Below are 22,975 nucleotides of genomic sequence, written 5' to 3' on the forward strand. Positions count from 1 at the left end.
TAAACTGTAGAAAGTCAGCACTCCTCCCTCGTAACAGGGAAACGACCATTCTGTCTTTGCCATTGTCTCATCCCTTTATGATTCATGGACAAATTGACTCGTGCTCTCAGTTTCTTCCATCATGAAAAAAATAGCACAACCCACTATACGACTGGCCCCCAAATATACTCCCTGCCTTGTAAGAACTTAAGTTGATACTTTGTGAGTTTTTTGGGTTCCTGTCTTCTGCTCAGATCAAGCCTCAGCCTCTGGTGCTTTATTAAAGGCTGGGGAGGAAAAATAGGTGAGGATGGATGGAAGATGGAAAGCCAGATCTGAGAGTTGTGGTACTGTTGTATCCTCACCGACGATTCGGGAAGAAGCACGTTTTCTGAGTGCACTGTCTTCCTGTTAGCTCCGATTCTCAGGAAAGGAGTTAGTTCTTTAGGTAGAGGAAGGACAGGCAGATACTGTTCTTCCCAGGGAGAGGAAGGTACTGTTACCATTTCGTTCCGGGCACAGGGGTGTAATTAATACTACGAAGCCGCCCCTGGACTATTGCAGCTCTCTAGATTAATCACAGTCCTTCCACAGCCCTCCGCCTCAAGTCTATTTTTAACCACTTCAAAACTCTCTGTTACCTGCTCATAATTCCGCCTGGTAGGAGAATAATTCACTAAATTCCTTAGAGGGAGTGGATTTTGCATCCTAATGGTCCTCTTAGCTTTCCTATTTCAGGGCTGATGAAAACGCGAAGAGAAATAATGCATTAATGTGCAGTTTCTCTCCCACTAGGGTTGGCGTCATGTATAATTTATTTTCTCCAAGTGCTATAAATAGCTATGTAAAAATCTGTTGATTCCAGTGGGAGCCATGCCTGAATTGGAAGAGTCTCATTGACATCATGAACTTAATCCAGTGTGAATGGAAGTGGCAATGTTTTCGCAGAGAATACCCATCATACTTAAACACTAGTAAATGGATGTCATGTCAATATGTGTAGTCTCTGAGATCTTTTCACAATGAATGTGCTTTTGCCATTTGTGAAAAATAAATGAAGATGGGGATGGAAGAAAATATTTAAACTCCTCGAGTTTCCTTCCCCCCTGTACACACAAACACATACGCACCCATCATTTTTTTTTTCACCTGTTTCTTCCTCGTTTTCTTCTCTTCCTCCTCCTTTTTTGAGGGGGTGGTAGAGGAGAGAAGGGGGTCTCCTACTAAGAATTAGATTTATAATTCAAATGACTTCATCTATTGTGCCAGATACTCAGTATATAGAAAATATGATGAAACCAATGTTTTGGGAAAACAAATGAAAATCAGACCAATAAAGGCTAGATTTGTAAAATGCTCTCCACTCTGGCAACTCTTTTTCATTCTGGGATTCTTTCCTTTAAAAAATGGACTTTTTGGTCTGCACTTTAAGTGACCTGTGTTTTTGAGCAGATGCTCATGTTTCTAAGAATTCAGAGTGCAGTCGGGAGACTATCTAGAATGAGTGAGTTACAGACATTGCAGACGTGTTGGGAACTTTCTGAAGACCTAGACGAGACAAATGCCGCCGGAGGCAGGAGAGAGGTTCATAGCTGTCTCAGTTGTGATGAAGAAAACACAGCTGTATTTTGTGAGTCCTTTTCTAACTCCAGAATAGGAAGCAGAAACCGACTACTACCATTTCCCTTCTTCCATATATCTCCACACGAACACGGAACCCTTAAAGCCTGTGCCTCAGTCAATGCTTTCTGGCTTCTACACTGGTTCTGCCAGTGCCAGTAGGAGAGAACCGAGGTTGAGTTTTTCTGTTTTAGTCTTTGATGGATCAACGAGGGTGTAGATAGAGGGGTGGGGCTAGGAGCCATTGTGACTCTTCCCTAAGTCTTTGTGTAGCCCGTATAATGCTGTCTTGTGCCTAACTACATAACTGTGTAACTATAGAGTTACCTATATAAGTCTACTGAGGGGCCACCATCTACAGAGCTCTGTGCTAACACTGTGTGCACTCTCATTATGAAATAAACGCCACTCATTTTATTCATGAGGAACCTGAGGCTCAAGTTTCTTGCCCACGGATCACGGTTCCTTCCTGTAGGCAGGAACCTGACACCCAGTCTGTTTTACCTCAGAGCCCCAGTTCTTCTGGCTAGTCCACTCCCTGCAGGGTGGGGGAGAGGGTACCTTGTCTACTATTGCCACCTGTCCCCACAGTCCCTCAGCCACTAATTACTGTTGGGGTGCAGAGACAGCTTCTTATTTGCTTCTCCCTGTACCTGCAAGCACCGTGATTCAGCCCTGTCCTCTCCCCACCACAGTTTCAGGATGAGCTAGCCTTCCCACCTCATTAAGCCAGCAGCACGTATTAAGTACCTACTATACCTGGGGAGGGACACCTCTGAAAGTTAACATGTATGGAGCACTAACTTTGTGCTAGGTACAGCTCTGCATGAGTATGAATCATAATATATGATGAGGAAACTAAGGCAGAGAGAGATTAAGTAACTTTCCCGGGGTCACTCAGCAAGAAGATGGGGTCACAGCTCTGAAATCTTATCTTAGATGCCATTAAAATGGACACTCGTCCAAGAGACAGCCCAGTGGTGGCTCTGACAGAGGAGGTGGGCTGTCCTTTCTTGGACCTCAATTCCGTATATATCAAGCACTTACTATGTGCTAAGCCCTGAGGTAGGCATTTCCACCTACCTCAATGTATCCGTGTCATTAAGCTTGGGAGGTATCATTGCCCCCCCTGTTGTGAATAAGTTAACTGAGGCCTTGAAAGGGGTAGTGTGCAGCCCAGGGTCTTGAGTGCAGGAAGTGGACTCCAGACACAATGCTCTTTCCAGTGCCTCACATTGCCCTCACTCCCAATGCCCTTCCTGCTTCTCCTGCCCCCTGATTCACCTGCTCTTCCCATCCCCACTCCACGCTTCCCACCCCAACACTTTCTCAGCTGTTCTCACCTCCTCCCTGCCTCCATTTCTTTTTCTCTGTCCCTCTTTACTCACTGCTGAGTGTCCTACCCCTTTATTGCCTTTCTCATGTGACGGCTTTATGAGGCTTCCAAGTCAGAGGTATTTCTTGAGTGAATGCTGTGGGCTTATATTATGGGGACTCTGAGAACGTAGGACCCAGACCAGACCTTAGGAAGCACTAAGTTGGTTTAGGAGACACACCACACTGGCTGTGTGGCTATGACCAGACATGCACCCTCTCTGGGCTTTAGCTTCTGGCTCTGTTAAAATGACTCAAGTCTCTAAGATCTCTTACTCTCATTTCTCCAAATCTGTCCCTCATATCGGTATGTTGAAGATTCAATCATGGTGAATATTAAGGTGTAAACAGCAGTGCCTTATTCAGTGTCCAACGTGTTAGGAAGAGTTCTGTGAATTGGACTGGTCAGGGAAGGCTTTTCAGAGGAGATGGGACTTACTTGAGGGGCGCCAGTAAGGATTTTGTGGGGAAGAGATAGGCAAAGCCAGGATTTTCCATAGGAACGACTTCCCTTAGCCAAGCAGGCACCATCATTTTACCCTGGGCATGTTTATCCTGCCAAGAAGCCGTGCACATTGACAGGTCTCTGGCCAAAGAAATGACTTACCTTAAACTTTATTAGTGTTTTTCTTTCTTCCTTCCTTGGTTCTATAGCTACCCCACACTGTAACCATTCTTGCATCTGAAAGCATCCTCACTCCGTTCCGTGGTAAAACTGTGCATTCCCCGCCAAGATTTGATACAGTGAGTCAGCCATAGCTCAGGGGAGCAATGTGGATGAGGAGTATTTTTGTGCCACTAAACAGAAGAGTAGAACACGTGCTCAAATCAGACGAGTTCTATGTTGCTTGAAAATCCAATCAATCTCCTTCGTGTAAGTGCTTGCTGAGCGGTCCATTGCTGTCCAGACCCCAGGCATAGCCATTAGTTACCCTGCTCTGAGTCCAGTAACCAGTAAACACACTTAGGTTTACCTCCCTGCACGGTGAGCTTTATAAACCTCTCAGACCGTATCTCAGGGGTTTGGTTTGGTTTCCAAATGTGCAGTGTGCTGTTTGGGGAGTTGACTTTTCATTTTGAAGCTGCTGTGGCAGTTTCCATTCCAAGGTAATACAGAGCTTGGGAGTATGCTAACAGGTGACAAAAGGACCCCATTCTTAGGTAAGCATGAGAAGCCCCACAGCAAACAAAACTAAATAGGTTTCTTTACTACTGGGGATCTTCTGAGAAGGCTAGAATTACAGAATTTCCCAAACAAATTTGCCCACGGCAGCCCTTCTTCACAGAAGAATTTTCTTGATAGTTTCAGGAATGTTGCTCTGTGGCGTCCTTGCTGTCTTGTCTTTTTGAAAGCCAGATTTCATCAAGTTTGTTTAAAACATTGAGATCCAATAGCCAGACTTGTGAGCTGTTTATCTCAAGCTGTATCAGAAGCCGTCTGTGTAAGCCGGGACCTTCTGGAATCTCCTAGAGTCAAACACACTGTGATGTGTGTTGCTTTTCCTCTGCCCTCTCCTCTCCCAGTACTTTTCAGAGCTGATATTAAAAGGGATGGAAGGGTAATGGTGGTTAAAGATTGCCACAAGAGATCTCATGGAGTTTTTTTTTTTCTTGTTTAAACACCAATTCCCAGATTTTGTCGTTCATCAGACTTTGCCCTACCAGTCGGTTTCAGTGGATACGTTCAACTCCAAGAATGACGTGTATGTGGCCATCGCCCAGCCCAGCATGGAGAACTGTATGGTGCTGGAGTGGGACCACATCGAAATGAACTTCCGGAGCTATGACAATATTACAGGTGTGTTGTGGCTTTGATCGGATGCATTGGCCTACTTTCTGGGAGAGAAGAAACGTTCTCTGCCGTACCCAAGGACAGCTTGGCTCTCTGGTTTGGTTAGATGTAGGGAACACATTCCAGCCCACCCTCATCTCTCTGATTTTGTATGACGACATGTTCAGTTATTGGTGAGAACGAAACGTCAGGAGTTGATCCTATTTATTGTTGGTGATCCTTTGGAAAAGGGAGAGGGTGATGGGTTGCATGGCATGGGAGGCATTTTCCTGGAGTGGTGACACATCACTGCAGCCACTTTGTAGCAGCAGCTAAATGATGCCTTTGACTTTTATTAACTAATATGCTAACGCATACACATGCATGTGTGCTTGTGCACACACATGTACCTATGCACACACACATACATGCACATACATGTGTACACATGCATGGACACACATGTACACTCTTTAGCTGTTCCTACTGCTCCCTTGCCAGGTCCTGGTGATCACTGCTTCCTTTTAATAGTACAAACAAAATAAGAATAAAGGCCTCTACACTCAGGCCTTTGGGATAAAACGTAATGCTTCTTTCACTGCTGGGAGGGGATCCCAGTGTCTTAGTGCTACTAAAAATGGATGGGCTACTTGCTTTGTAAGTAAGTGGATCAAGTCTTTCAAAGACTTCTCATGTATCAAGTGCAATCTGATAGTAATACTAACTTTAGAAAGAGCACCACGATAGCCTAGCTGTGACCCCACAGAGGATTTCCTGTAGTAGTTCCTGACTTGGAGTCAGAGCAGCATTTTGCTGTTGCAGCAAGAAGCGTATCTGGGTAGAATTTCTGGATGGGGAGGCTCCTGGGAATCTCTCCCGCACAAAGTGGCTTTGCAGCAGGTGCAGGATGTATGGAGGCAGGGAGAGTGTCGTTTCAGCCCTGGGGAGCAGAGCTGCTAATGAGCCTCATCTCGCAGCCCTGAGATGTCTGTGAGATACACATGCGGTTGCCACGAAGAGGCCGTTTCAGATGAGCCGCGTTGCTGTTGGGCCATCTGGCCGCCGCGTGCTGAGCTCACATTCCTGAGAGCAGCCCGGCTCATCCAAGTGCAGACTCAGCATCGAGCTGCGCAGGTGAACCTACTGAGGGAGCCAAGGCCTTAAGACCTTAAACCCAGTCTGTGTGAAAGGAAAAAGGGAGGTGAGAGAGGGGACTCGCTACTCACATGGTTTTGCGTTTCTCTTTCTCCTGGCTTGGAAGGTAAGTGCGGGGTGAGTGAGCTGGCCCCTCTGCCTTCTCACCGCGGTAGGAGGTGGGAGCAAAGTGAAGCTTTGTGCAAGGAGCTCTGATGCCTTGTGGCCAGTGCTGGTTGCGGTCCTGTGAGGTGCCAGCTTCTGGTTCGTCTCATTGGAAACTCACCACAGTCGCTGGAGGCATTATTGTGGGTTACCTGTCCACAGGTAGAGGACAGAGCCCGCTGTTCAAGGGAGAGCTGGCATACAGACAGACCGTAGAACACTCGGGTTTTGAAAACCGACGCATGTAGATTCTCCTCCTGATTCTGCCAGGTGCTAGGAAGTAACAGTGGCCTCGAGGCTCAGTTTCATCCTCTGTCAGATGGGCAGCTGATGTACCCCACGGGGTATTGTGAGGATTGGTGAGGCCAGCACAGAGTAGGCAGTTCTTCATGCCAGCTTCCTCCTCACACCTTTATAGATGAAGACGTCGAGGCTCAGGCATGTTGAGTCACTCCACTGTCACTTTGGAGGCAGAGCCCAGGGTCTGTCACTGTTGTATTCCACTCCTTCCGTCTCCCAGGTGGACCTTAGTAGGAAGGGACAACACTGTTCTCTACCCGCAGCTGATGGCATGCCTGAGTTCATCAAGTTCCTTCCTTCCTTCCTTCCTTCCTTCCTTCCTTCCTTCCTTCCTTCCTTCCTTCCTTCCTTCCTTCCTTTACAAAGATTTCTGAAGTACTTACTCTGAGCCAGGCACAGTCTAGGTGCTAGGGCCATAATAATAAACAAAGCAGATAAAAACTTCTGCCCTCAGGGAGTTTACATTCTAACAGGACAGAGAGATCATTAAAAAAAAAAAAAAACACCACATAATTGCAATACATATAACACTTAGATAGCAGCATGCTAAGAAGGGAAAAGAAGGTGGGAAAGAAGCTTTGAAATGCTGAGCATGGGGGTGTTGACATTTTAGGTGGTATGTGGTAAAGGCCCCATGAAGAACGTGTTATTTGAATCAGACCTGTGGAACATGAGGGCTTGAGCCACATGGAGAGCTGGAGGAAAAGCATTTCAGACAGAGGGAACAGCAAGTGCAAAGGTCCAGAGGCAGGAGTGTATCTTTCCTGTTTGGGTAATCCAAGGGGCCAGTTTGGCACGAGCAAAATGGTCCCGGAGAGAGTTGCAGGAGACAAAGTCAGAGAGGTAAGAAGGGCTGGTTATGGGACCTTGGAGGTCTTACAAAGCATGTGGGCTTTTACTCCGAGGGCTCTACAAAGCCTTGGAGGGTTTTGTGCAGAGGTCACAGGGCTGCACAGGAAGAGGCAGGCACCAGGCATGGAGTGCTGGGCTGAGAGTAGCCTGTGTGGGAAAAGGAACAGAGGTGGAAGCAGAGCGACGAGCTCCGAGGCGATTGCAAGAATTCTGGCAAGTGCTGCTGGCCTGGATGAGCCGAGGCCACAGAGGTGCTGGGTAGGAAGTGGTCAGTGAGATCAGAGTGGGTGTGGCCAGAGTCAGGTCTGGACCTTGCTAGTCTCTAGGGATTCTTCAGCCCCTCAGTTTCAAAGTCTGAATCTTTGGAGTGGTGGGCAACTCGACATGGAGCCCACGGACCCTCTTCCCAGCCAAGCCCAAGAAATGAGCTCCAACAGTGGTATTTAAGCTTACGAGGTTCGACATCACACTAGTTTTTGATAAATTGGCTTCAGATCTTTCTAGCTGGCGACCTTCGCCAAGTTAGTTAACTTCCATGAGCCCCTTTCATCTGTAAAATGGGAATTTCCTGAATTCGCATTTCACCTATAAAATGAGGTCATCATAGGATTCGGCCCATGGGAATTTAGCTCTTAGCACAGTGCCTGCCATATAGTAAATCCTCAACGAATATTGAGATATCAGCTGGGGATAAAAATAGATATTTGATTACCATTCCTTGTACTACGACTAGGGGAAGCTACCAGCTCCAGATCTAGTCTTCTTAATTCAGGAAAGCACACAATCCATGTATCAAGGTCCCAACACGATGCCTGCTTAATATGTATTGCCCATTTTCTGTCACTTATTATTGATTTCTGAGCACATCTTATAATTCCACCACCTCACTTTCTCATATTTCTCCCTTCACCTAGATCTCCAGGCTCAAATGCAGCCTCATACAGGAAGCATTCCTTGATGACCTGATTAAAATGAAGTATCTGTCTTCTGTGCTCCCTTAGTATGTACATTTCCATTAAACACAAATCACACTCATTGAAACATAGTTTTTCACTCAAAGGAAGGCAACTAACATTTATGTACTCAGTCATTTATAAACCTTTTCTCTCATAAGCCACATAACAATCTTATAACGTGTGTGTCATTGTCTCCATTTTATAGTGAAAAAAAATAGGAACAGGCCTTCTGCCCCCAGTCCCTAACTTTTTACTCTCTCCACGGTGTTCATAAGCATAGGGAATGGCAGGCACCAGCAGAGAAGGGCCTGAGGGTGGCAGGGGAAGAGGGTGGTTTCAGAAACAGGAGGACTGCGGGTGGAGGAAGAAGCTGCCTAGCTGGACGTTAGCAGCATGCGTGCACAGGGCAGGTGACAGATACATAAGCAAGGGAACAGCCACGGAACCACTTGCCTTGAAGAAGACCGAGGTAAACGTGGACAGTTCTCCCCTCATGGGGCCGTGCATGCCTCATTTGTCATCTAGTTTGATCACAGGGTGATCCCAGAGTCAGTAAGATAGATTTTCTCAATCCTTGCCCTGCAAGACGGGGCTCCGAAGAATGGCAGGGGCACCTGCTTTCTCCCTTGTGACCCCAGTGAGCATGATGCAAAAGAGACAGCTCCAGCTCTCTCTCCATCTTCTAGGGGGAGAGGGAAACCTGTGGTCATGTGCACCCCAAGGCTTTACTCCTCACATCTTTTTCTTTCTACATCTTTCCTGGTTTGGGCTTATTTAGTTTTTCTTTTAATTTCTGTAAGCAATGTATGGTCCAGGCTCTAATGTCTCTTTCTACATTAACACACACACAATCTCTGCTGCTACGGACAACTCCTAGGGCTAAATGTGTTTACCTGCACAGAAGTGTTATGGAGCATCTCCAAAATCAGAATTCTTTCTGTCTCACACTGCTACTAAGCTGAGACAGACAGGCGTGTAGGATGCTGTGGGCAGCAGGGACCTCCATGGCCAGGCAGTTCGGGAAGGGGACCAAGGGCATGCACTTTTAACTTGTGTTGGCAGGGTGGGAGTCAGTGCAGCTTTCGAAGAGCAGTTTGATCGTTTAACATGTGCACAACGTTTGAGTCAGCAAACATTTAAGAACACTTCCAGCTGGTTTTCAAAAAAAAAAATTTCTCTACAAGTAAGCATGTTGCTTATAATAATGAAAAGCTAGAAATAACTGCAATGTCCAACAATAGGGGATTAGTTAAATAAATGATGGTACATCCATGCAGTGGAATACTGTGTAGTATTTTTTAAAAATCTAGTTATAGAAGATGAAATATAACATGAAAATATTCACGACATAGTAGTCAAGTAAAGAAAAGTCAGTTATAAAAAGCCTATGTATACTATCAGCTCAAATTTATTTTTAAAAAGTGTATTTGAATATAAGCATAGCTTGACAAAAAAATATATCAAGATATCAAGTATTATTTCAGCATTTGAAAGTCATTTTGATTTTCTTCTTTGTGCTTTTTGGTACATTGGTGGTATAGTGTAGACTGGCGCCAGATTTCCTGGATTTGGATCCCAGGCTCTAACACATACTAGCTATATGACCTTGCATATATTACTTAACTTCTCTGTGCCTCAGTTTTACCCGTTATAAAATAGGGAATAAAAATTAAATGAGTAAAAATACATGTAAAGTGCTTAGTATAGTGCCGGCCATAGAACATACTTCACAAGTGTCGCCTATTGCTATTTTAAAAATTTGCTTTAGTGAACATTTAAAACTTCTATACTTAAAAAAATACAATAATTAGTTTTAAACAAAGGAAAGGGACCAGATTCTAGCAAGAAGCCCAAAGCAGTGAAAGAGAAAAGTAAATACCACTCTAAAAACCACCTATCGTCTGCCCTCAGAGTTATTACTAAGGACAAAAATTGGGTAACTATCCTTGTAATTTACAGACCAAACTCACTTTGGTCCAAATTGCCTAGAAAATGGGAAGAAAGAAATAACTTTTAATCAAATGACCTAGGTGGAGGCTCAGTATTTTTTTTCAGGTGTGGGTGATGCTATTGCTTGCTGGCTGTGATGGAGAGGTTGGAGGAAGGTCTGGGGGTCCGAATCCTGAGTGGGAGACGATGGTAGGTGGTGACCCTGACCTTCAAGGGAGTCACTACTGAAAAAGTTCCCCTTTTCCTGAAAAGTTCTAGTTTTGTGCTGCCTGAGTTCGATCATTCAAATCACCCCTCATTTTATAGATATTTCTACAGTGGACAGTCTCCAAAGGGGCTTTTGATTATCAAGACAATTGCTTCAATGATCCAATAATGTTAGCTACTGGTTTTGACTACTTCCTGCATGCCGGTGCTCTGTACTAACAATGCTAACCATGAACTTTCTCCTGTAGTCTTTCCAGTAGCCCTGTAAAACCACAGCTGGTAGCTTGCTTAAGTCTCATTTCATAGACAAGGAGATTGAGCACAGAGTTAAGTGGCACAGGGTCAGAAAGCTTTTCAGGTGCGGAACTGTGTTTGGAACCCTGGGCCACCTGGTTTAGAGTCACAAAGTTCAACACTACTCTGCCTTGGTTTCCTTTGGCTCTGGAAATCAAAAGAGGCCAAATGTCTTTCAGAGCCCTTATTAAAATTTTTTCCTTCCGACTTTGAGGCCTGATGCCTATCTTTTTGCCCCGCAAGAGAAGAAGCCCATTTAATTGCCTCATTCTGGCTATGAGGAGTTGGGACGTATTTTTTTTTTTTTTGAATAGCGTGAAGACAATTTGTATAATGCATTAGTGAATTTCCTGAATTGTATGCCTGTCTCTAAAGATGCAGAAGCTCGCGTGACCAGTACTTACCTATTTCTATGGAGCCACAATTTATAAAAAGGATTTACATGTTGTTTTTTTAGTTATGGGAAAATATGCATAACAGAAAACTTACCATCTTTAAGTGTGCTATTCCGTAATATTAAGTACATTCATCATTAGGCAACCAAACTCTAGAGCCCTTGTCATCTTGAAAAACTGAAGATCTATACCCATTAAACATCTCCCCATTTCCCCCTCCTCCCAGACCCAGGCACCCATTTTTTGTCTCCATGAATCTGACTACCCTACGTAACTCATATAAGTGGAATCATATAGTATTTGTTTATTTGTGATGAGCTAATGTCCTCAACAGTCATCCATGTTGTAGCATGTATCAGAATTTTCTTCCTTTTTAAGGCTGAACAATATTCCATTGTATGTGCCTGCCATATTTGTTTATCCATTTATCCATTAGTGGACACTTCGGTTACTTCCACCTTTTGGTTACTGTGAATAATGCTGCTATGAACATGGGTATACAAATCTCTCTTCGAGACACTGCTTTCAATTCTTTTGTGTAAGAATACAGTATTGGAATTGCTGAATCATATGATAATTCTATGTTTGATAGAATTATGTTTGAAGGAACGACCATATTGGTTTCCCTAGGGGCTGTCCCATTTTACGTTTCTCACCAGCACTTCCCAAGGGTCCCAATTTCACTACAGAGGGGCATCTTTAACTGTGGCTGCCCTAATCCCCTCTCCTTTCTTTTGGAGCACAGGTCAGTCCATCGTGGGCTGTAAAGCCATCCTCATCGATGACCAGGTCTTTGTGGTGGTGGCCCAGCTCTTTGGTGGCTCTCACATTTACAAGTACGATGAGAGCTGGACCAAGTTTGTCAAATTCCAAGACATCGAAGTCTCTCGCATTTCCAAGCCCAATGACATCGAGTTGTTTCAGATCGATGACGAGACGTTCTTCGTCATCGCAGACAGCTCCAAAGCGGGTCTGTCAACAGTGTATAAATGGAACAGCAAAGGATTCTACTCCTACCAGTCTCTGCACGAGTGGTTCCGGGACACAGATGCCGAGTTTGTGGATATCGATGGGAAATCGCATTTGATCCTGTCTAGCCGCTCCCAGGTCCCCATCATCCTCCAGTGGAACAAAAGTTCTAAGAAGTTTGTCCCCCACAGTGACATTCCCAACATGGAGGACGTGCTTGCTGTGAAGAGTTTCAGAATGCAGAATGCCCTCTACCTGTCCCTCACCCGCTTCATCGGGGACTCCAGGGTCATGAGGTGGAACAGTAAGCAGTTTGTGGAGATCCAGGCTCTTCCATCCCGGGGGGCCATGACCTTGCAACCCTTTTCTTTTAAAGAGAACCACTACCTGGCCCTGGGGAGTGACTATACGTTCTCCCAGATATACCAGTGGGATAAAGAGAAGCAGCTCTTCAAAAAATTTAAGGAGATTTATGTGCAGGCGCCTCGTTCCTTCACAGCAGTCTCCACTGACAGGAGAGATTTCTTCTTTGCGTCCAGTTTCAAAGGGAAAACAAAGATTTTTGAACACATAGTTGTTGACTTAAGTTTGTGAAGGTGTGATTGGTGAATTGAAAAGACACGTAGCCCGAACTCTGATAGGAGAGGACCAAGAAAACAAAACTAAAAAGAGGCCAGGTGCAGAGCTTGGAAATTAAAAATGCACTGGAGAAATAGAAGTTTTCAAACGTTTAGAAGTCACATTTTAATCAGGGATGGCATTTACTGGCTACCTGCATGACGTGTCCATTCTCCCATTTAAAAAGACATCTTGAAGCTTGTCATTTCTGAGAAAAGAGTACAGTATTAACTCTTACCATCTAGGAAAATAACGTCCTTTTTTTTTTTTTTTTTTTTTTTTAATGATGAAGGAGAAAAATCAGATAAGATGGAACAGTTCTTATAATGATTTTTTTTTTTTTTTTAAAAAAGACCAAACAAACTATGGGACCTGCTCATCCCATTTCAGCGATCTTTTCGGTAAGAACTCTGAAAGCCAAAGTCAGCTGAAAAGATTTGCTGATGATAAGTTTAAAAATCTGATAACACTCAGCAGTGCTATTTTGAGCCATCCCAATTTCCTGAATCCCACCCCCCTCCTTCCTAGCAGAACCTTGGCTATTTCATTGGCTCATACGGATGCTTGTCATGGGTGTGTCAACAAAATAATGTTTGACAAATTGCTTCCTCTGCTACAAAGAGAGAACATTCTGCTGACCCATGTCTAGGCCTAGCACGGGCTGCAGGCCCAGGAGTGAGACAAAGGCGTTTTCCTCTCTTCTTGTGGTTCAGAGCTGTCCCCACCCTGGTGGCAGGAGCAACAATGCTTGTTTGATGCGCTCCATGACTTACTGCTTCTCTGAACCCATCCTTTGAGTGTGCGGGTAACCAGCAGACAGGCCAAAGACTGAATGGTGCTTTTCATCCTATCCTTTAGAGAAATAGAACAGGTATTTCCCTCTGATGAGAATTGAAGTAAGATTTTTGTGAACTCAAAGAAGACTTTACACAAGTCTCTGTGTACTTTGAAACCTAGAGATGGCCCTTTGATTGATGCATGTTTTTGCCTTTTTGGGCAACTTAATATTTCAAGTAATTGAATACCAACCTCCCTACCTGCCCACCTGCCTACCTCCCTACTCATGTAACAGTCCTGCTTTGTTGATTTGCTAATATTACTGCTGCCAGCACAGCCCTTCCGAAGGTGCTGTGGCACCAAATTATAAACTGATGAAACTCAGGACAGCACGCTCCTTCCTTCCCCAGTCCTTGGCAAAGGAAACCCACACGCTTACATGGGGCCACGTGCTGCCAGCGGGCTCATCCTGTACAAGCTGAGGACAGGGGTCCCAGGCTGATCAGTAGGGACCAGGTTTGGAGCCAGACACTCTGAATCCCACAGACCAGGTCTGCACTGGGATAACCGAGTGGGCTGTTTCAAAAATGAGCCTCTTTGGTGTGGACCATCAGGAAGTTTGTGGGGCGTCCGGTTTTGTGGAAATTTCCAGGGGGGGTGTTCTGCCTGGTTAGCTGGTTCTCTTAAAAAAATGAGAAGTGAATGCTTTTAGGAGTGTCTCTCAAAGAGTGACCCAACAACTTCTAGCAGTGAAAGCACTGTGTTGTTATTTTTAATGATTGCTTGCCGAGCCATGAGTAGGTAGATGTTTTGCCACAAACTTGAATGTGTTTGTTGTTCCTAGACGTTAAGCAACGCAGATCGAGGCAATAAATAGCACTTAGAGAGCAATGCATCGATGTCACAACAGCACTCTTGGGGACATTGTGGGACGGCAGGCTGAGGGCTTCCAGCCTAGGATACCAGGGATTTTAACGAACACACCCATCCACACATAGTAGTGTTCGTTGTTGCTTGAACCTTTCCTACTGAGCACCTAGCCAATAGGAGAAAAGTGGTTTGTTTTCATAGCACACATTACTTTCCTGCATTCTTTTGCCTTCCTGGTTTGTTTGAATTGACTCAGATCCCCACACTGGAAGCTGAAAGTGGGACAGCTCTGCTATTCCTCCAGCTGTCAAGATGGACAAACTGTTCTTTCTAGTACATGGAACCCCTCAGACAGGCTGGGTGGAAAAACAGGCACTTGGCAAACAGTGTAGATGGTTAGACAGTCCCAACAGTTGTGCCAGGTGGAAATGAGCTTCCTGATGCAGACGTTTGTAGAGAAGGTAATGGGGGCATCTTCACAGTGCTGAGTCGACAGAATGGTGCACTACCTTCTCAGCCTTGCCTGTGAGGGGGAAGGTAGGGGCTCATGGTGTGTACTCACCATGCTGGTGCCCATTGTCCAGACTCTGGAAACCAGGAAGCACAGGGTGCCAAGTTGGGCGTGGGGACTAGGTAAGTCCAGACGAGACAGGTGAAAGAAAGATCTAAAGCATACAGTGGGGGTGGGGAGACAGTGGGTGAGAGGGTAGGTAACCCAATCAGCTGCAATCAGGATTTCTTTTCTTTTACTTTTCAAAAAAACTTTAGACAAGATCAGAGTCTGCAATCTACAGAGTTCCTGCACTGGGGGAGGAGATATTTGTTCTGGCCGACTTACTTAAGGAGTGTGGATGTTTTGGCAAGAGGCAATGGAAGCTTTGCTTCATTAATCTTACTGCTACCTCCCAAGAGTCCCTCAAGTTTTAAACAGTTTCTGCAAGAAGCTTTCTTCCAATAAGAATGTCAGACAAAAAACAACAAAAATCCAAAGCACAGACATGGGGGCCCATCCCTGTGAAGATTGCTTTGGGTGGGAGGGCGCTGTGCTTGTTTCTTTATAATCTTGGTGGCAGCTCCCAGACTGAGTCCCTCGACATAGCCATATAGCCAAAGCGCACAGTCTTAAAGCAAGGACTTGTCCCCAAACTCCGTGGAATCACAAATAGATCTCTTATGAAGACTAAAAATAAGGCTTTGGTGGGAATGGTGCTGTGACCTCGAGCAATGGTTAATAAGGCCCCCTTGTATTTCAACAAAGCTGTACTTTTTTTCAGTGTACCTTTGTGTTCATCTGATTTGTTCATAAATAGTTCTTCAGTTTATTGGAGGTCAGATATTATTCCAATTTCAGAGGGAAGGACATAGACACAGAAAATCAATTGCCTGCTCAAAATTATCCAGTAGTGAGTGGCAAAGCTAGAACTTTCCTTCTGAACAACAGGCTTTCTATTTTCTTTCTGTGACACTGCCCGGCCTTCCAAATGAAGATTTTTTAATCATGATTTTGAATGTAACAGCACCTTGAGATAAAATAAAAAATGCAAGAAAATATGCATAGTCAGAAGGAAAATAGCGCTGACTAGACACCATCCAATCAACCGGTACATTTAACAATGAAACACCACCGAACTGCAACCATGTTTCGCCAAAAATAAGACCTAGCCGGATGATCAGCTCTACTGCGTCTTTTGGAGCAAAAATTAATAAGACCCGGGTCTTATATTAATTTTTGCTCCAAAAGACGCAGTAGAGCTGATCGTCCGGCTAGGTCTTATTTTCGGGGAAACAGGGTATTACGTGCAAGGCCCCACTATTGAAAGTCTTTTGGAAGTTTCAGATAATTTTCTTTTCAAAAGGGCGTTTCTAGCTGGCACGGTTATTTCTCCCTTCACAAAGCTATGAGAGGGATGCTAAGCTTGAGACGCATCTGGTTCTTCTCACAATGTCCATAAGATAAACAAGAACAGTTCTGTGAGGGGAAAACTAAAAACTTGAATGCACGAGTGATGATGAATTGCTCCCGGCCTCAATCAGCCTTTAGGGAGCCCGCTGGAAATGGTAGTGTTGCATTTTTCTTCCCCACGGAGTGAGAGGCTGTGTATTTTTAGGAAAGAAATCCGTGTGGGATGCTGGAGCTTTGGCTGCCAGGAACACTCACGATGGAAATTTCTCCAACCAGGGTATAATGAAAGAGAGATGAAGGTCTGTGGGAGGGGAGTGCATTTGCATGCCACCCAAAGAAAAATCTTTTTAGCCAGCTTCCTGAATATTCTGCAGAAGTATCAGCCTCTCACTCACAGCTTTGTGGGCAGTGGCCAGAGGTTCTGTTGAACAGTGCCCTGCACTAGATGCAGTAATCTACTTGTTGACACAGTGAGTAGTGAGTAAGATGGTCCAGCCTTGGGAGAAGTGTAAAGGGAATCAGCAGAAAAGCAGGGCAGATGGTTATGGAGGAAAATCTGGGGAAAGTGGAAATAAACTGGAAGAAAAGAAAATGTCATAATGATTTCTTTTGCCTCAACCAGGCAAGGAGAGGGTGGAACAACCAGGCAAATTAGCAGCGTCCCAATTATTAATGAAGAGAACCAATGATAACAGTCATTAAAATAATTATATGGAAAGCTACTGAGATCTAAAATCAAGGCACCCTTCTCCTTACGTTATCCCATTGCTTGTATCAGAATCTACCTTTTTTCTAGTAGGGAAACTATGGATTCCCCATCAATCCCTTTGACTATCAGGAATGAATAAGACCAGTGATAAAATAGGCCAATATGCCATTTGGTACCATTTTTTTATGTATTTTAAATGTGTAACGTAGGCAAAATAAGAATAGTTTATATGTATATGAAAGTGAATTTTGCAGTATGCAAGCTACAATGAATGCATTTTAAGGCTGAATATATATTTAGCTCTTTTTGGTAAATAGAGTTAACAAATGATATGCCTCTTAATTCGATATATTCTGTAAACCTATGAATAAAAAGTAGCTCCTGCCAAACATGGCTTTGATTTCTGGTCTGCTTGAATATGGATACGTCCAGTTGAGTCAGAGTTGAAGGAAGGCCCACCCTGGGGTTTTGAGGAAAAATAGAATGTGCTCTTGCATTTTTGTAACTTTCTCCCTGTTTAAATGGAAAATGGACACCCCAGGGGCCTTTTGTTTCTTCTACTTGCACACTAAAAAGTCACAAAAAGTGACTGAAGAACTTTACAATTGCACCCTTACCTGATCTGCAGAATTGTCATTTGACAGACTGATAAAGAACTCTAGGAATCTTTGGGTATCTTCTGATTCTGGGTGAAAAGGAGATGACATTGCAAGATCTCATGGGTTGTATTGAACCATGAACAACTGGAGGGCAGGATTTTTGACTTGTTCCCTGCGTGTCTGGGATCGAAGTTGGTACATAGTAGGTGTTCAGTAAAACTTTGCCACACGTCTGTGTCTCATCTAAGACCCACTTAGTTTAGTTGAACAAATGGAGAGTCAAAAACTCAGATCACATATGATCGGGTGTACCTACTGTGTGCTAAGTACTTGGATGTGCTGTGGGGCCTTTTAAGAAAGACTTGCTCTCTTGGGACTTCCAATCCAGTTAAGAAGAAAAGTCATAATTGCCTGAAGCAATCGTCACAGCACAAGGTCTAGGTAATATTCTGCGTCACAAGCAGTGTGTGGCTAATGGCACAATGAATGAAACGGGTGATGGCCAAATATTTAACTACCAGAATGGCATGTGAACTGAATTCGTTCTCTGTGGCTGTGAAACAAATGACCACAAAGGAGTGGCTTAAACAAAACGTGTTCATGAGCTCACTGTTCCGGTGGCTCAGGAGTCCTGGTGCGGCTCAGCTGAGTCCTCTGCTGGGGTCTCACAGGCTGCAACCAAGGTGTCACCCAGACTGTACTCTCATGTGGGGCCTCAGCTAAGGGGGCAATCTGCTTTCAAGTTCATTCAGGTAGTTGGTAGAGTTAATTTCCTTGTGATTATAGAACCGAAGGCCTTGTTTTTCTTCCTTCCTTCCTTCCTTCCTTCTTTCCTTCCTTCCTTCCTTCCTTCCTTCCTTCCTTCCTTCCTTCCTTCCTTCCTTCCTTCCTTCCTTCCTTCTTTTATGGTGGCAGTGGAATTTTGTAATTAATTTTTAATTGTCATTGACATATAATATTATATTAGTTTCAGGTTTACAATATAGTGGTTCAACATTTATAAACCTTAAGAAGTGATCACCACAGTAAGTCTAGTAACCACCTGTCACTGTACATAGTTATTATAAAATGATTGACTATGTGCCCTATGCTGTATTTTACATCCCCGTGACTTATTTTATAACTGGAAGTTTGTACTTCTTAATTGAGGTCCTCTTTACTTGCTGGCTGGTGATCAGGAGGCCTCTTTCAGCTCCTAGAGGCTGCCCATAGTTCCATCCAGTGGTCTTCTTCATAGATAGGTCGTCTCACAACTTCACTTAGCTCCTTCAAGGTCATCAGGACTCATTAGCATGATGACATCCATCACCATGGCCCTATTCTACTGGTTTGAAACAGATCACAGGTCCTGCCCTCATGCAAAGGGATGGGAAGATAAAGAACGTGACTTCTGAGGTGGTTGGGGGGTCACCTTAGGGTGTCACAGGCACCAACGAAAGAATGGATGCCCAGATGATCAGAACAGACATTAACCATAAACAACCACTGAGCTGGGCCCAGTGCATTTCTGTGGAATATGAACTGTGAATACGGATAATAAATTCACTGAAAAGGTCACTTCAGGCAAAGGCAAGCACTCTTTTGATGAGGATAAAGGGGGAAAAGGGCCTGGTTCCTTTTCATTATTGTTTTACCATGATATCATTGCTTTGTGTTTGTGGAAAAGTGTAAAAAAAACTGAATTTTTCCAGACTTACAAGTTATTAATCCCACATACCTCAGTGCATTTCATCTTGGAACTAAAATGCTCTGTGTGAATTGCCCAGTCCTAACCATGTGCCCACTGACTTATTTCCTCTATTTCTCAGAAAGCTAATTGAGGGTTAACTGTCTAAGAAGAATTGGAGGCATAAATAATGGGTCACTTTCATTGATCACCTTTTCTTACACTTGATTCTTTACCTGCCTCCCAGACAGGACAACTCTTTACCAAGTAGGGTCTAATTGGCACAAATGACTTTCCCCAACAAATTGGTAGCAGAGCTGAGGCTGACAGCCTTGGATGAAACCCATCTCTTGGCTACTGTTTCAGAGAGCCTCTTGCTAAACCTGAGCTTCTCCTGCCTTCAGCCAGACAACAAACCAAAGCAACACCGGAAAAGAGGCCTATTGTGATGAAAGTCCAGAATCCGCAGGACTTTCTGAAATTGGTATGTAAGCCCTGAGGAACATTCTCCTGCATACACCTCCTGCAGCCACCCAGCATAATGGTATTCTCATATAGCAGCCTGAGCTGACTAGGTGTCCACTGTAGGACATCTACTAGAAACCAAGAGATAAAGCACAACTGAGTTCCTTCACCTTGCAAGAAATAATTGTTAGGGCAGAGAGAAGCCTGCCTAGATCTCCATCTTCATCTCACCCCATCCATCATCCCCATTTGCATTTCCAATCGTAGGACTGAAAGAATCCATGTTGTGTTGCCAGCCCAGTTAGTTCTGTCATCTCTCCATTTGCTTTCAAGAGTAGCACAAGCTGAAGAGCATGTGAAAGTAAAGTTGGGGCCTCAGGAGAAAATAGCAGTCTTGACACTTGTCCCGGCCCTCGGCTCAACTCTGCTCAGCCCTGGTGTGATTCACTCCTAACCTCCTGCCTGTGTTTTGAGGGCTGTGTCTGACTCAGAGAAAGATGACAGTGCTCTGAAGACCATCCAGGATACTCAGCTTGTCACTAGCTGCTATGGACTGAATGTTCATGTCCCGCTAAAATTCATCCGCTGAAGTCTCACCCCCAATATGATGGCAGTTGGAGGTGAGGCCTTTGGGAGGTGAGTAGATCATGAGGGTGGAGCCCTCAGGAATGGGATTAGTGCCCTTATAAAAAAGAGGAGGAGCATGGGATCTCTGTCTGCTTTCTGCCAAGTGGGGGTATAAGAAGAAGACAGTCATCTACAAGGCAGGAAGAGGGGCCTCACCAGACATCTAATCTACCAACACCTTGGTGTTGAACTTCCAGCCTCCAGAACTGAGAAATACATTTCTGTTGTGTATAAGCCACCCAGCGTAATGGTATTCTCATATAGCAGCCTGAGCTGACTAAGACACATACCCCTATCCTTTGCAGACTACACCTATTGAGAAATGGCAAAATATCAGAATAGTACCTTTATTATATAACTGATAAGGGTTATATTGGAGACTGATTTATTATCTGCAGGCAAATGAGTTTCCTAATACCAAAACAGAGAGACATACTTGGTCACCCACTTACAGTATGGAAGAGCAGGTGACATGCTTTGTCTCTGCATGCATGCAGACCAGGAGGGAGAGGGTGAGATTGGCTTTAGCATGTCCAGTTTCTCTGTCGTAACTCACCAGTCACTTTAGGAAATCCTGCATTGTCTCGGGTGCAGGGTGAAGCATGCAGGTGGGTATTAGGAGGCTTATGTTCTTGGGGCCCCCTCCCCTTGGAAGGAGACATCAGGAGTAGGAAAGAAGCCTTCTCTCAGCTAACATCAACAACTCAGGACAAGACAATGTTTCTTCCCCCTTGAGTAGATCTGGGGAGTTCAGGATCTCTATTTCCTAACTCCATTTGCAAATTGTCTACAGAGAACAGGGGAATATATTTTAACTGCTTGGATCTTTTTGGTATGAAATAAAGCAGAAGACAAGGGAAATTTTCCAGCACTGAGAGAGGACCTTTTCTATAGGTGACGGGAGTTGATATCGTTCAGTAAAACCCTGTTCACCCCCACAATCCCTTTCTAGATTTTTATTTGCAATTTTATCTTTTCATATTGAATAGTAGCAAACATAATGAACTATAATTCATTCTGGGGTCTGGAAAGAAGAAACAGGTCATCTTTAAATTCCTTTCAGGAACATAGAAAGTCACGAGAATTTTCTGGGATTTCGTATTTTCAGCAAAGTGGAGTATCTGCTCTACTTACTAAAAATGACACTCTCCCACCGTTTCCATCTGCATTTACGTTCTGTGCGTACTGCTGAGGTAGCTTTCCCCCTTGTGTGTACTGCCAACGTATTTGCATTTTCAGTCACAATAAATAACCCACTAAGACCCACCAATAAGTAGGTTCCAGCCCCCGCACTTCGTAAGCATGGCACTACAGACAACGACCTATAGTCGTGATGGCTCAGAGGAAAGGGAAAATAGACATTTGCAAAGAAAAGGGAGTGAATCCAAACAGGTGCTCACTGAGCTGTTAAGAAACGAGAGACATGAAACCGGTGTGACATTTCTTTAACCATGAAAGTTGTGGATGTTGAGGGAGGCCCCAGCAGGAGGAAGCTCTCATTCCAGAGGCTGTGTCTATGTTGGGTCACCACTTGCTCCCCAGCACCCAGTACGGTTGCCTAGGCCAAAAGGATTCCCCAATTAATTTGCTGAAAGGATTTGATTGAATGAAATGTTCTGCATTTGTGGAGTGCTAGGCACTAAGCAGAGGGGCTTACACACCTTAACTCAGTTATTCTCAAAAATATTCTATGAAGCAGGAGCTCTCGTGTCCCCATTTCACAGATGAGAAAATGGAGGCACGAAGAGGTTGAGGGATTCCCTGGGTCATACAGTTAAAAACCGGCAAAGTCATGGCCCAAAGCAGTTAGGTAACTTGCTCAAGGTTGTACAGTGAAGAAGACCTGGGACATGAGCACAATTAATTCAGCTCCAGAATAGGGTTGAAAATTTCAGATAAATAACTTTTTTTTTTCAGTATAAGGGTGTCCCAAATATTGCATGGGATATACCTATGCTAACAATTTTTCCAAAATTCAAATTTAACACATACAGAGTCCTGTATTTGTATTTGCTCAATCCAGCAACCCTAATCTAGGACCTACACTTTTAACCACGGCATTGCACTGTCTTCAAAATGCTCAAAGTGCAGCTGGGGAGAGTGACCCCCATTCTCATTTTAGTTTACATGTCTGCATAATCTACATCATATATAAACTTTTGCCTCTAATCCTTATAGTGGGAGGGCCCGTATTATTGTCTCCTTTTACAGATGAAGAAATTGAGGCCCAGGTCACTCATGTCACTTGTCCAGGTCACACAGGAAATACTAATCATGTCTAACCCTTACATGGTACTTGCCCAGGGCCAGGTGCTAGTCTAAGAGCTTTATACCTATTTTCTTACTTCGTCCTCACAAATTCTGCAAGACAGTTCCAATCATTATCCCCATGTCACAGATGAAGCAACAGAGGCACAGAGATCTAAGGAACTTGTCTGGAGTCACACAGCCAGACAAGACCAGGTGGAAGAGCCTGGCTTTGAATCCAGGAAAATCTGGCACCAAAGAATATATGCTCATTCACGGCTGTATTTCCTCTTTACTCACAAATGCAAAAATGCTATAGCTTTGTAGTGACCAAGTGCTAATCCACATGTGTTTGACTCCAAAAGTCCATGTTTTTTCTGTAACTCCATTCAATGAAAAGCCTGTGTAGGTGGTCATGGGGTGGGGGAACACATACAGAGTGAGAGAGTCTGTTTCACCCTGCGGGTAATATGAGAAGCTGGAGACGTCATCCTGTCGCCAGTCCTCACCATAGCAAGGACTCCTCAG

The 22,975-nt window shown here is 44.3% G+C and overlaps 1 protein-coding gene across 2 annotated transcripts in view; it reads left to right on the forward strand.

The window, feature by feature from the left end:
• The window catches only part of LGI2 (leucine rich repeat LGI family member 2), a 30,746-nt gene extending 13,510 nt beyond the window's left edge, over nucleotides 1–17,236 (forward strand). Inside the window, exons 7-8 of one of the 2 annotated variants that reach the window (XM_081055522.1) lie at nucleotides 4,607–4,771; nucleotides 11,743–17,236. In XM_081055522.1, coding sequence (XP_080911648.1) covers nucleotides 4,607–4,771; nucleotides 11,743–12,560 — 983 coding nt within the window. In that variant the 3' untranslated portion in view covers nucleotides 12,561–17,236. The remainder of the gene's footprint in view (nucleotides 1–4,606; nucleotides 4,772–11,742) is intronic. The other variant, XM_081055523.1, reaches the window with a different exon arrangement.
• The last annotated feature ends 5,739 nt before the right edge of the window (nucleotides 17,237–22,975 follow it).

The sequence above is a fragment of the Rhinolophus hipposideros genome (genome assembly GCF_964194185.1).
Source record: "Rhinolophus hipposideros genome assembly, chromosome: 1".
Classification (NCBI taxonomy): domain Eukaryota; kingdom Metazoa; phylum Chordata; class Mammalia; order Chiroptera; family Rhinolophidae; genus Rhinolophus; species Rhinolophus hipposideros.